This window comes from Prunus dulcis, chromosome 1, assembly GCF_902201215.1.
Source record: "Prunus dulcis chromosome 1, ALMONDv2, whole genome shotgun sequence".
Lineage (NCBI taxonomy): Eukaryota > Viridiplantae > Streptophyta > Magnoliopsida > Rosales > Rosaceae > Prunus > Prunus dulcis.
Window position 1 is genome coordinate 37,018,032 of NC_047650.1, and position 12,972 is coordinate 37,031,003.

The 12,972-nt window shown below is 37.8% G+C and overlaps 2 protein-coding genes across 3 annotated transcripts; one reads left to right on the forward strand and one right to left on the reverse strand.

Moving 5' to 3' along the window:
- Nucleotides 1-3,028: 3,028 nt before the first annotated feature.
- Nucleotides 3,029-5,599, forward strand: LOC117618969 (tetratricopeptide repeat protein 33). Its single transcript, XM_034348809.1, has 5 exons — nucleotides 3,029-3,536; nucleotides 4,112-4,250; nucleotides 4,590-4,621; nucleotides 4,840-4,926; nucleotides 5,326-5,599. The coding sequence occupies exons 1-5, from the start codon at nucleotides 3,276-3,278 to the stop codon at nucleotides 5,449-5,451; spliced, it is 645 nt and encodes a 214-aa protein (XP_034204700.1). The 5' UTR covers nucleotides 3,029-3,275; the 3' UTR covers nucleotides 5,452-5,599.
- An 832-nt stretch (nucleotides 5,600-6,431) lies between these two features.
- On the reverse strand, nucleotides 6,432-11,809 carry LOC117614297 (PHD finger protein EHD3). Of its 2 annotated transcripts, none has more exons than XM_034343059.1 (7): nucleotides 11,661-11,809; nucleotides 10,735-11,262; nucleotides 9,580-9,798; nucleotides 9,106-9,438; nucleotides 8,488-8,577; nucleotides 8,299-8,343; nucleotides 6,432-7,730 (listed from the first exon to the last, which is right to left on the reverse strand). In XM_034343059.1, exons 2-7 carry the CDS (start codon nucleotides 11,194-11,196, stop codon nucleotides 6,831-6,833), a joined length of 2,049 nt encoding a protein of 682 aa, XP_034198950.1. In that variant the 5' UTR covers nucleotides 11,197-11,262; nucleotides 11,661-11,809; the 3' UTR covers nucleotides 6,432-6,830. The 2 variants fall into 2 exon arrangements, with proteins under 2 accessions (XP_034198950.1, XP_034198951.1); XM_034343060.1 differs by having other exon boundaries at nucleotides 10,735-11,276.
- Nucleotides 11,810-12,972: the final 1,163 nt, after the last annotated feature.

Sequence of the window (12,972 nt, forward strand, 5' to 3'; positions counted from 1 at the left end):
TGGGCTCTTCTTCTTCATTGCCTTCTTCTTTGGCTCTTGCTCTGGCTCTGTGTTGATTGCTGCCATTTCCTCACTTGGGTTGCTCTGTTTTACCACCAATTTTTGGGCTCTGGTTTGTAAGCGTGCATCACTAGTAGTGTTTATGTGTTTGATGAGTTGCAAGAACTTGAGGCCTTGAGCTTCTATTTATAAGCTGTTTATACCGAAATCAACAGCCAATAAGAGCAAGACACGTGGACAAAAGAGACCATCGACAAGGAAGCCCTCAGCATAAAATCGCCCTCTGGACACGTGGAGCATCCACAGTGAATGCCAACAATCCCACATAAAAATTCTACACAATTTGCACACCTCCCAAGACTTATAAAAAGGGGCATAAGTCCCAAAATGGAGGTAATAAGAACTTTCGGCATACTAGTTATCGATCTGTCTATTTCATTTACTAAATCCGTACTTACTTAAGCATCGAAAAGCCTTCGGCCGGTACCACACCGGTGCCTTAGGCCTTACTGAGCGTCTCTTATCTTATAGATCAGGCACTCTTGCCGAGGCCCAGAGCATTCCGAATGTCCAGACATCACTAAGTTGAGTTCAAAAGTGCCGAATCACTTTTTTGCATCAACATTAGCAATTGAGTATGTTAGGTCATCTTCAATCATAGGGCTAAATGTAGTCATAGGGCATTGTCTTAATTTCCAATTTCCAATAAAAACAAAATCACAGTACCAAGCTCCAACAACAATCAAATTTAAAAACTGGGACAACAGAAAGAGAAGAGAAATTGTTGCAAAGCTTTGGCGTCTTCAGGCCACTCTTCTAACTAAAGTGCTTTGTTGCAGTCTTGCATGTGCCTAATAAGAACGAGAATATTATAATTCCTTGTCTGTAATGAAGGACCCACTTGAACAATTTTTTTCCATTTCTGATACTATAATTAAGACATTTGGAAGGGTGGGTTATGGTAAATTACCTTTCATGCATGAAAAGAGCTGATAATTACTTGTTTTAAGATGATAAATTAAATTAAACCAAAGCTTTTTAAGTTTCATTCTTTTTGTTTTATGCCGTTAGTTCCTTTTGGCATAATAATTTTTTTGAGAGACCTTTTTGACTTGAGAATTAAGAATCTGATATTGATTCATCATTCTCCTCTCTTTGAAATATGAGGTTTGTGGGGTCTTCAACTGTTTTCCCTATGATCAGCTATGGGGCATGCATATCATGGGTTTCATTCCTCTTCCATACAAACTCATGATCATTTTGTCATATCAAACTATGTGAACAATAGAGAAATTTTAAAGCAAAAAACTCAAATTTAAAGCAAAAAACTCAAAGTGCTTCATAATTCATCAAAATTAAAAGCAAAAAGATACACGCACATGAGTACATAGCTCAATGGTAAGAGCATTTGTCTTCAGATCACTGGTTTCATGTTAAAACCTCAATAGCACCTCCCCTCAACATGTATTAAAAAAAGCTAAAAAAGATACACAAATTGATGGATCCTGCATCCTGATGAATCCAAAAGAGAAAACAATAGAAGGGCAAAAACAAAATAGAAGAAGAAAGTGAGTATGTGGGTGTGGGGTGATAAATTAACAGAACAGAAAAGGTGACTTCTTTCAAGGCATGGATTTGATTCGACTTTCCAATTCACAATGGAACTATCTGCTTGCATTTCTTGGAATTTAGCATTCTGGGTTGTGAAAGGCAGGGGCTTTTGGTCATGGTGGTGGTGGCTGAGGCTCCATGGCAGAAAACAGAGCCCACCCATTTCACTATGGTATCAAAAGCCATAGTCTTCACCAACTTTCCCCTTGCAGGAAAAACACTACCCTTCTTTGGTTTGAACCAATTAGCCTCTCCCTTGGGCTTGCCTCTGATCACTTCCTCACCCACCAGCTGCTGCTCTGTCTTCTTTGTCATCTTCTTGGCTACCATTTTTCTGCTGCCTCTTGTTTGATTTCTCAATTCTCACCACCACCCCTCTTCTTTTTTTAAGTGTTGGGTAAAAGGGAGGGCCAAAAGAAAGGCTCGAGTCCCTTTTTATACAAGTTGGGATTTTGGCTGTGTTGTGAACTGATGGCATTTTTGTAAATGTGTTAAGCTTCAGCCAATCAAATGGAGCCTTGGGCATTAAGCAATCTAATGGAACCAATCATCCTTGTGACACGTATTATATACATGGCTGTGTAGACTGTAGAAGCATAATCAAGGCCGGAGCCGTAAATTTTTGTGAGTGTGGGTTATTATTTCTTATATGGGTAAAGATCCAAATAAAAATTCCATTGAAATGTATGAAATATAGCCGACTGGAGATCTGCTTAGATATGATATGCTAATTTTTGCTTGAACGAGTTAGGCTAATTTTTGTAAAATGAAGTGTAATGCCTAAAAATTAGTAATAAATTTCCTTTTTCCCAAATTTTGCACTAAGCTGGAGTCCACCCTAGTCATAGAATAATTCCGCCCTTGAGTATAATCGTTAATTACAATACAACAATATTTTATTTCCACATGTATTTTTGGTACGTGCCATATTTACACGTATTTAAGTGGTAAGTGAGAGGGAAAGGTGTCACTCTCAGTCTCTCTGGTTTTCAGTTTTTAACAGTCCTTGTATTTTGCTTTTGTCTTCCGAAGACGTCAAAACGGTCTTCCACCCTCTCACCTTTGGTGGGTCATTCTGGCTGCTTTTGACGCAAATTGACCCAACAACAAATGAAGATAAAATCTCTAGAAGCTTGAAGTTGATGTTTCAAACTTGACTTCTTATCTGGCATGTATATGATGACAACAACCTAACCTTTTAAAGAAAACTTGTAAACATGTAACAATTTTGATACAAACAATGGGTGAAAGCTTGAATATATATTACATATGCAATAGTTTAAACTACTTTAAATTAATTTAATTTATAAAAATAAAGATTCGAACTTGAACTTGAGTGCAAGGAGGTAGGCTCACTCTCTTAACCAACTGGGGATATTCCAACTCGTGAGTTCTTTAACATTGGGGGAGGGGGGGTGGTGGGTTTTGTTTCCATTTCTTAGGCTTTATCTTTTATTTCAAGAAAGAAAAAGGGTTTGTGATTATGACTGGCTGGGCTAAAATATTAGAGGGCCTAGCAGACCCAAAAAGAGAAGAGGGCCTATATCCTATACTGGGGTTTAATCTTGTGTCCGGGTTCAAACCATGTCTATTAGATTCGGGCGAACCCGAAATCAATGAACAAGTTGTAGCCTGCAACTGATTTGTCTGTCCCAGTGAGAGAGATGAAAATAGCTTGGAAGAACAACAAGAAGCGGCCTTTGGGCATCATATCAAAGTACCCAAATCTCCCTTTTGAGCAGCAACACGACCAACACAACAATCAAGAAGACCCAGCAAACGATCCCAATAAGAATCAAAACCATATAGAGCTCAACCAGGAAGAACACCATGAGCCACTCGACGCTCAGAGCGAGCCATCAGATTCTTCAGACGCTGCAAAACTCTTCCACTCCTTTCAAGCCGAGGGAACTAAGCTGGCCGAGGTAATAAATACCCTAAATTTATTGTTTTGATTTTTGATTTTGCTATTATGTTATTGCAGAAGGAAAACGGAATTACCCAAGTATTGTTATCTTTTGATTTGAAGGTAGATTATGGGGTTTTTGAATGTGTTAATTTGTTTTTGATGCGATAATGTGTGGAACCCAGTTTCCCAATTTAGGCTGCCCCAAGAACAATGGTTATTAGAATTGTGGTGAAGTTTTGTAGCTGCCCAGTTGTTGAAGTAAAAATTTATGAAACAAAAGCTGAGAAATGGAAAGTTATAGCTGCCCCAATTGGTAAAACATGAATTTTTTTAGTTAATAGCTTCTTACTAGCAGATAATAATAATAATATTGTGGAAGTGGCGTGCCATATTATACTTTTGTCAATAATTTATTGCTGGAGGAAATCATGCCAATTGCTTCTAAGAAATAGTAATACAGCCAAAAAAAGGGGGGAATCTTCTTGTTATGTACGAATAATTATAATTATGATCATGATGTAAAGTAATGTCTGCTGATTCCTGATCTGGATGACTTAATGGCATCTTTCTCACATCAACCAATCTTTGAAGGGTGGAAAGTACCGTGAAGCATTGGGAAAATGGGAGGCCGCTCTTATGTTGATGCCTGAAAATGCTGTTTTACATGAACAGAAGGCACAAATTTTGCTTGAAATTGGGGATGCATGGAATGCAGTAAAGGCAGCAACTCGTGCGTTTCAATTCTATCTCCCTTTGGGTTTTGCTTGTGTGTGTGTATTTGCATACATGTATGCCTTTTTCTTACTAGGTGCATATGCATGATATTGGCTTTTTTTACTTCTCAGGCCACCATGATATATTTTGTTTCCAAGTTTATTATTTGGTTCCAAAACTTTGTGAAACCCTTTAGCTTTCTGCACTCTTTGGTCCTCATTCACTATATTATGTCCACACCTTCACACACATTTACTTTTCAAGCTCTCTTTTATGTTTAGTTTGTGCTTATTTTGATTTCTCTGGTTCAATTGTGAGTGCTTTGTTGTGCTTATATGTGGATAAAAATTGACAGGAGCCACTGAGTTGAAGCCTTCATGGGATGAGGTACGTCAGTGTTGTATTCTCTGACCTGGTTCTCACCTCAATAGGTTTTCATGTGCGAGTTCCAAGTTATGATGGTGCTCTTTCCTTTAGGAAATTTTGAAGAAGATGGACGTTTCATTTATATGCTTGTTAGAATTTTTTTTTTTCTGGTGATAATCCTTGGTACAATTAGCATTTTTATTAGTGTGAATTGTTTCTCATAAACTGGATATGTTCAGGCATGGGTTACCCTTGGCAGAGCACAGTTAAACTTTGGGGAGCCTGATAGTGCCATTGAAAGCTTCGACAGTGCACTAGCCATCAAGGTATGGTTTCAAGATATTATAATCTGTAGTTCTCAAAGATTCTTCCACTGTTTTGTGATCGCATTGTGTTTGGGCCACGGGCCTTCAATAGAGTCTGGCACTGCAATATGATGTGCTAAGCTACTAAGAACTGCAACGTCTTCATGGTTATATATAATTATTATTCCCTCAAGTAGGATTGAAGTGGATGATTGTTTTTATGTATATTAGAGAGATGAGTTTTTCTTCCACTGTTTTGTCATTGCATTGTGTTGGAGCTCTGACCTCCATTGGGGTCTGGCATTTGCAACATGACGTGCTAAGCTAATATTTACACACAGAATGTAAATATATGGTACAAATCTCTATATATTTTGTTTCGTGTTAAGAATATAAGTTGAATTTAAACTGTATGTACAGTCTGATTCTGAGGAGGCTCGAGATGACAGACATACAGCGATGCAACTGGTGAAAAGGCGAAAACAACTCCATTCATCAGGCTTAAGCCCGACAAGAAACCGTTATGCAGTTGGTGAGAAGACATGAAAACTCTTGTTGAATTGTGTATATAGTAGAGGAAAAGTGGACTTCAGCTTAGTTTTGGTTCATGCGTGAAAGTCCCTGGCAGGACAATCTAATTTCTATATAATGTTGTATCTTGTTAAATTAAATATAATTTATTGCTTGCTTTTAACAATTGCGAAACATAAAAATGTGTAGTTGTTAACAACAATACAGCTGCTTATGAAATAAAAATAAAAATAAAACAACACAGCTCATCAAGTCTAAGTCTACTCAACCCATAGACACGGCAATTTCTCGTAACACGAACTTCTGTACGGTGGACGTCTTGGGCAGCTCCTCCGTGAACACCACCGTCTTTGGCGCCAAGAAATGAGGCAACCTTTTCCTACAGAACTCCATTATATCCTTCTCGCTAGGAACACTGCAATCCAACCCTGCACTCTCCAAGCATACGAAAGCACAAGGCGTCGACCCTCCGAACTTGTCCTGCTTAGCCACCACAGCTGCCTCATTCACCACCGGGTTCCAGTACAACACCGACTCCATCTCCGCACTGCACACCTTTTCACCTCCGCTATTAATCACATCCTTGGACCGATCCTTGATTTCCAAATATATTTTGAGGGGTTTTTTATTATAATTATTAAAAATTTGAATTATCTTTTTATCTTTTTTTAATCTTTTCATCTAATTATATTTTTATCTATGTGGATGTGAACTCCACTGGCCATCCATGTGTATGAAATTACAAAAATATACATACCACATCATTAAAGTTAACAGACTTTTGGACAGAGTTAACGGCAGAAGGCAATGTGGGTCATCAAACTATGGTCAAGGAGGGAAAGTGAACCATTTTAAGTTTTGGGGAGGCAAAGTAAGATTTGACCGTGATTTCAAGGGGCATTGGTATAAATAAGTCTACAATAACAAACAACCTTATCAAAGCATGTACCACAAGATAAAAACACAAGACATGAAGGATGTAAGAAACTTGAACATGTTATATAAACTGTTTGATTAGTTAAACTTGATAAACTTTCATCGTTTTACAACAGAAGTGTGGAGTTACTTTCTGATACCCTTCAAAAGTACGTACTTACAAAACACAAACCACCAGTATGTTCAATGGTGGCTGTTAAAATGGCCATTTTACCAAACTTCTGTATTGCTTTCTCTCAAATTGTGCACTTTAGCAAGGACCAAACTACATATACAGCCTTTAGAATCATGTCTTTTGCTAAGTTAAGTATCCAAAAGTCAGCATAATCTAGCAGAGTTAACAACCTACGAAAATGTCGCCCCTAAACAACGCAGACAAACAGAATTCTTAGCCTTGGGCAACATGCCTAGTAAATCAAAATCGTTACTCACAGAACACGTCAGTCCTGAAAACTGTCTCATTCTTTTTTACTCATCATATCTTCTTCATGATCTAGAGTCTTGACTGCATATACAAGCAACTCCATTCCCCCTCTACCTTGTCCTGATTCCCTGTCAGCTCGTTTTTCATTCAACTTCCTTGATCCTTCACCGTTCTTTTTCTGTTTCTTTTCATTCTTATCATGAGCCTTTCTTGTCCTGCGTATGACCTGAATTGCTGCACGACATTTTCTGCAAAACCATTTCCCGCTTGGAATGGCGATGCGTGGTGGGTCCATACAATAGATGTGGTACCCATGATCACAGCCATCACAAAGAACAATTATATCATCGTCTCGATCAGTGAGACAAGCTCTGCACAGACAAGAATAGCAGTACCAACAGGGACCATATGATTTTAACTCCTTAGTTGTCAGACACCTCTCATGGTAGTATTTCTTCGGGCAGTATGGATGACCACATATCTTCAACTTGTCACTTTTTTCTACCTCCATTCCACAAGTTTTGCAGATGTTCAAGTCTTTGCTCGCTTCCGAAGGTTGGATTCCATCATCTGTATTAAAATTTGAATTCTCTCCCATCTCATTGACTGTTTCTTCATCTGTAGAAACACTTTCACCTCCAACTCCATCAACTAGAGTCTTGGGCACATTCAACTTCTCACACACAACACAGTTCTCATGGGATGATCGAACACCACTGGCAGTGCAACTCAAACAATACCAACTTTTTAGAGGAATCTCTTTGACAGCAGGCTGAATGCAGGAGATATGGTACATATCCTCACATGAATCACATACTAGACAATCCTTCCCATCTGCCTTGCCTCCACAATGCATGCAAGTATATACACTGTGCACAGCACAATCCTCTGTTTGCTCCAGTTTAGTGTGAAAGTCAGATTCGCAGGCATAGAACTGTTTTAAAGTGATACAAGTTAGTACCCCTTTAAACCAGCTGATCAATTCCTTAAAATAGAATCGTAAGCGTGATAAATGAAATACATTTAGTTATATTTTTTTTTGGCCGGACATTAATTAGATTGATAACTACTCAAACCACCAAAATTGATTTCAGAATTCTCACTGTCAGGTGACCCCATCTCATTATAATATTAATAATTAGACAATTCACCATTTTTACATCTTCAAAATGACATCAAAATTCCAATATGCAGACAGGCTATATCCCTAGAAGTGACAATAATGCAAAAGGCAGATATGCATTAGTTGAAAGAAAAAAATGAAAGAAACAACTACTTTTAGAGTATTTTTCTTCCAGAATATAGAATGCTAGATATTCACAAAGAGTTTTATGCATGCAATTAGTAGAACTTTAATACAAACATTAGGAGTTTTCTGAAGAAAAAAATTCCTGAATTTATATATTTCCGAGGTACCAAATGCACATACAATCAGGCATTTCACCAGACGTCAGCAATTCAATTAAACACAGTTCTATGTTAAAACTAGAAAACTCTTGTACCTCATCTTTTCCACCTTCAAATGTATTTCGGACTGAACCTCCCACCTGGGATGACAGATAAGATAATTCGTTGTGAGATCAGGCTTATAACCCTATCCACAGAGTGAACATATTCTAGAACCAATAGATTTCATTAAACTAAATCCTCAGGTACTTGGACCAGACATCGCTTCAACTGAATCATCTAACCTGTTCTTTGTAAGAACTCCTTGACATGTCCGAGAGGCTTTTTGCAAGAGAAATCAAGTTAGTACCAATCCCTTGAAGCTTTCTCCATATCTGGAAAATATACAGGTTGGGAATATTATAGAATGACACAAAAAAACAGATCACCTTCAAGGTATTTTACATGACTATAATAATGGCTCGAGTCTAGAATTCCTTGTAATACATATGTCGATTAGCCAATGTCAAACAATGCAATCAGATTAGCCAGGGAACTTGAACCACACTTCTAGCAGTATCTAAAACAAAGAAGGTAGAATATGATAAGACATTTGAGATTTTAAGACTTTCATGATTGAAACAATACCTTCAACTGAAGCCAGTTAATGAGAGCATTCTGACAATAAATATCATAATCAATTCCAATATGATAACCATATAAAGTAGATTTACTTTTCAAGTTTTCCAAAGTTCACAAACATGCTTTGGAATCATTAACGCAATACTTGAAACATTTAAACTTGACATTACATAGTTATCACATCTACACCATGATACTAAGCAAAATCTAGACATCCAATTAATTACTATTAATAATAGATATCAGGACCACTACACTTAACATAAGACTACCCAACTTGCCTGTTGCATATCATGTGAGAATAGCATAGGCGAATGTTCATAATCCCCCTTTTTCATCCTTGAGTTTATGAGATTAAGGTCGAAAATGCTGTCAGCCTTGATTCCTTGAAAATTTTCCAACAGCAGTTTGCACAATGAAGCAAAATTTTCTGAAACTAAAACATTAAAAAAAGCACGCTGACACATTGCAGTAACTGTAGGATAGTTTGTTTTATTTGAAGATCCTTTCAATATAACACCAGCATGCCCATTGGCTGCACTATGAGGTCCATTCAAGATAGACCGCGTTGGAAAAAAACATTGATGCCTATCCGCATCATGATCACCAGATTCCTGCAAAACAACCACAAAATGAAAATGATAACAGGAAATTTAAAAATCAAATTGAACCAATAAATACGAAGGAATGGCTATAAGCCTGTAAATCAACTATCATCAGCAGAACACTTCGGCTATAAGCCAATAAATACAAACCTTAACTCTTGTGGTATGATCAATGTCTCGAAAATGTACAATTGCTTCTCGGATGCACACTTGTACACCACCTTCATCATCACCTAACGACTGATACATGCTGTCCAGTACAGCATTTCTCCAGTGCCTATCTGAGCAAGCATCTGAACTATTCGTTTGAAGATGGACTTGCTCACAAGAGTTATTCTGTATTGCTGTGTCCACAGGTTCCTTTAGACGCTGCAAAAAAATCAAACATAGATTGATAAAAACAAGGACCAAAAAGTACCACTGGAGAGAAAAATTTGAGGATTGAAGGGATGGAACCCGCAAATTATCTATATCTCTTTTCTCAATAACAATGTAGATTACAATACATTTGTAGCTCATCATAGCCAAATTAGCCATATTTAAAGTATCAATATCTGAACAACTAAACCGGAGCTCATCACCATTTTGATAAGCAGTATCAACTACTGTAGTTATTGGTTCAACAGAAATTCCATCAATGGAGCTCATAGCATTCAACCATTAATTTTCTAATATATTAATTCATATGTAATAGATGGTTCTGGTACTTGTTGAGCCAATATGGATCAGGAAGGAATAATCATACAAACAAGGTTTTTTTTATCAGGGCAAAAAGCTCATAATTGTTCTAGGTTCTAATCACAACTTTGAAAGCTTCAGGTCAAATAAACCCCTTAACAAAGCACAAAATTTCAATTTGCAACCAATCAATCCCCTTTCAAAATTATCCCTGTAAAATAAACCTCTTTCATTTTCCTCCTGTGGTACTAACAAATCCCCCTAAATAGCCTAATGAGCTCTCAAATGCGCTAATGAGAAGAGTACTGATGGTTACGTTTATTTGTTTATATTGCCAACCAAATTTTCATTGTTTGAGTTATAAAGAAATTTTAAATTCACTATGGATCCAAAATTCATGAGCCTTGTTATTACTGGCATCATTAATAAGCTGATTCTTCTGTTTATATTAAAAACAGCTTACCATTGCTCAGGTGTAACTCCGTTAAAATTCAACTTGAAACAGTGGGACATCAGCCAACATACTAGAATATTGCAGTCCTGGTTTCCAAATTGGCTAATTAAATAAAAAATATGGTTTTTGTCAACACAAATTTTGGCAGAGAGGAAGAGAGCTAGAGTAAGCACCTGGTCTGCCAATTGGCTCGAAGATTCCACATCAGCTCCCCCATATTCTTGTGACCTGCTATCCCAACTTGACCCTGCACGCCTCCGCCTCTTGTAAGTCCGAACAACCTCACTTGCATCTGAGCGGCCTTCGGCAAAGTTTTTACACACCCTAAATTCAAATCCATTGGCTTCATTCTTCAAGCATTGAGCTTTGTGAGTGCATTCCGTACTACCATCATTGGCTTCACTCTTCCAGGTTTGAACTTTCTCAGTGCACTCCGTACTACCACCATTGGCTTCACTCTTCCAGGATTGAACTTTCTCAGTGCACTCCGTATTACCACCATTGGCTTCACTTGTCAAGGATTGAACTTTCTCAGTGCACTCCGTACTACCACCATTGGCTTCACTCGTCAAGGATTGAACTTTCTCAGTGCACACCGTAATACCACCATTGCTTTTTCCTTCTTCAGGTTCCATTACAAAACAGAACCCTAAATTTCTCAAACGTCACAGTTTGAAAAACTAGGGTTTCACAGCAGCCACCTAGATTCCATTATCTTTAGCACTTAGCAAATTTCAGCAAACCAACAAAATAAACCAGGAAACATTCACAGCCAAAGCCGTCATAGTAAAATCCCCTACTGTTGGGTAGCCGAGAAAATATGAAACTCCAGAGTCTTAGGCTTTCAGTTGCTTTGGGTATCTTCGGGAAATGTAAAATTCGGCTAAGCTAAACCCAAGACCAAATCTTTTGACACCTTTTTGAGACGTAATCTGATGCCTAGGTCGAACACACTGAGAACCTTAAAATTATGACTTGGTTTTATTTTCTGTTCATGCATTTTCTCGTCAACCAAACAGATGACAAAATAAACAAAATTTAAACATAACTTAAAGATTAAAAAAAAGCATGAGAGAGAGAGAGAGAGAACAGAGCTGACCTGATAGACAATTTGGGGGCCAAAAGAGAATCGAAACCCTAGAATCTGAGGAGCGAGGGCTGTTTGTTGTGACTTGTGAGAGACCTGGTTCAGTAGAATAAGAGACTACACTCTTATCTCAGAATTTCTAAACTTTGACAGACGCAGAAGCAACTAACTGCGACTCGGGCGGTTTTCTAATTAAATTAATTATTTGTTATAATAATAATAAATAATCAGTTTACGACATTGTTTGGTCATCACAGCGACTTGTCGTTTCCGATATCTGAGTATGTCCAGTACTAGTGTAGTACCAACGGGCATTGCTGATTGGTTCTACTGTCCAATAAAATTCGGACATGCGTAACCGTCGTTAGAATCAACGTTAACCAAACAGACAGGTTATCTGACCCCCAAAAAAAAAAATCCAGATAGATTAATTACCAACATTACCCTCTGGTGGCATTGCCAAAAGCTTGAAGTCATCCGACGGTGGCTTTAGATCATAATTGCTTCAGTGCTTCAGTCTTAAATCCAAAAATTTGTGTGCAATTTTATTATTTGACTTTGGGTCATAACCCCAAATAAATAAGCTCCAGCCACTGATTCATGGCCAGTGGGAGGCGCAAGGGGTTGGTTGGGTACCTCACCACCAACAAGCCGTCAATTTTCATGGGAAATATGCAATCGCAAGATTTAATTGTAGCCAACACCACTGTTGTTTTTTAATTTGTCAGCCACCGCTCATGGGAGAATATGGAAAAAAAAATTAGTGAGAGCTTAAGATGATGGCAGAGGCCGGTGGAACTTATCCTAACCTTTTGAATTGAGGCCCAAAATCGATAAGGAATAGGGCAAATGACTTGATAAACTCCCAAGTCTGCGATGGTTTTTTTTTTTTTTTTGTCTTTTTGGCAGTGAGTCTGCGATGGGCAACGACGAGTTTGGGCATCGGTTAAAGCCACCATAGGGACGTCGTCAATCAGGTGGCGCAGCCCCAGATAAAGTAGTAGTGTCGAGTATTTCTAGTTTGCAACAATGGTGGTTAACGGGTTTTTTTTTTTCTTTTTTTCCAAAGATTACGGGGTGTTAACAGCAATACATTAAGTTGGTTGTTGATGTGTATAAGTTGTACACAAGTCCAAATTTTATTGGACGGTAGTATCAATCAGCAATGTCAGCTGGTACTATAATAGTATTGTATATTTTCTCTTAAAATTGTATTTCATTCCACCAAATCCGTCCCCATAACTCAATTTCTCATATTTGAAAATGAATTTTGAAGCTAGAATTTTCATCAGTTTTATTTCTAATGAGTTGGATATGAAGGATA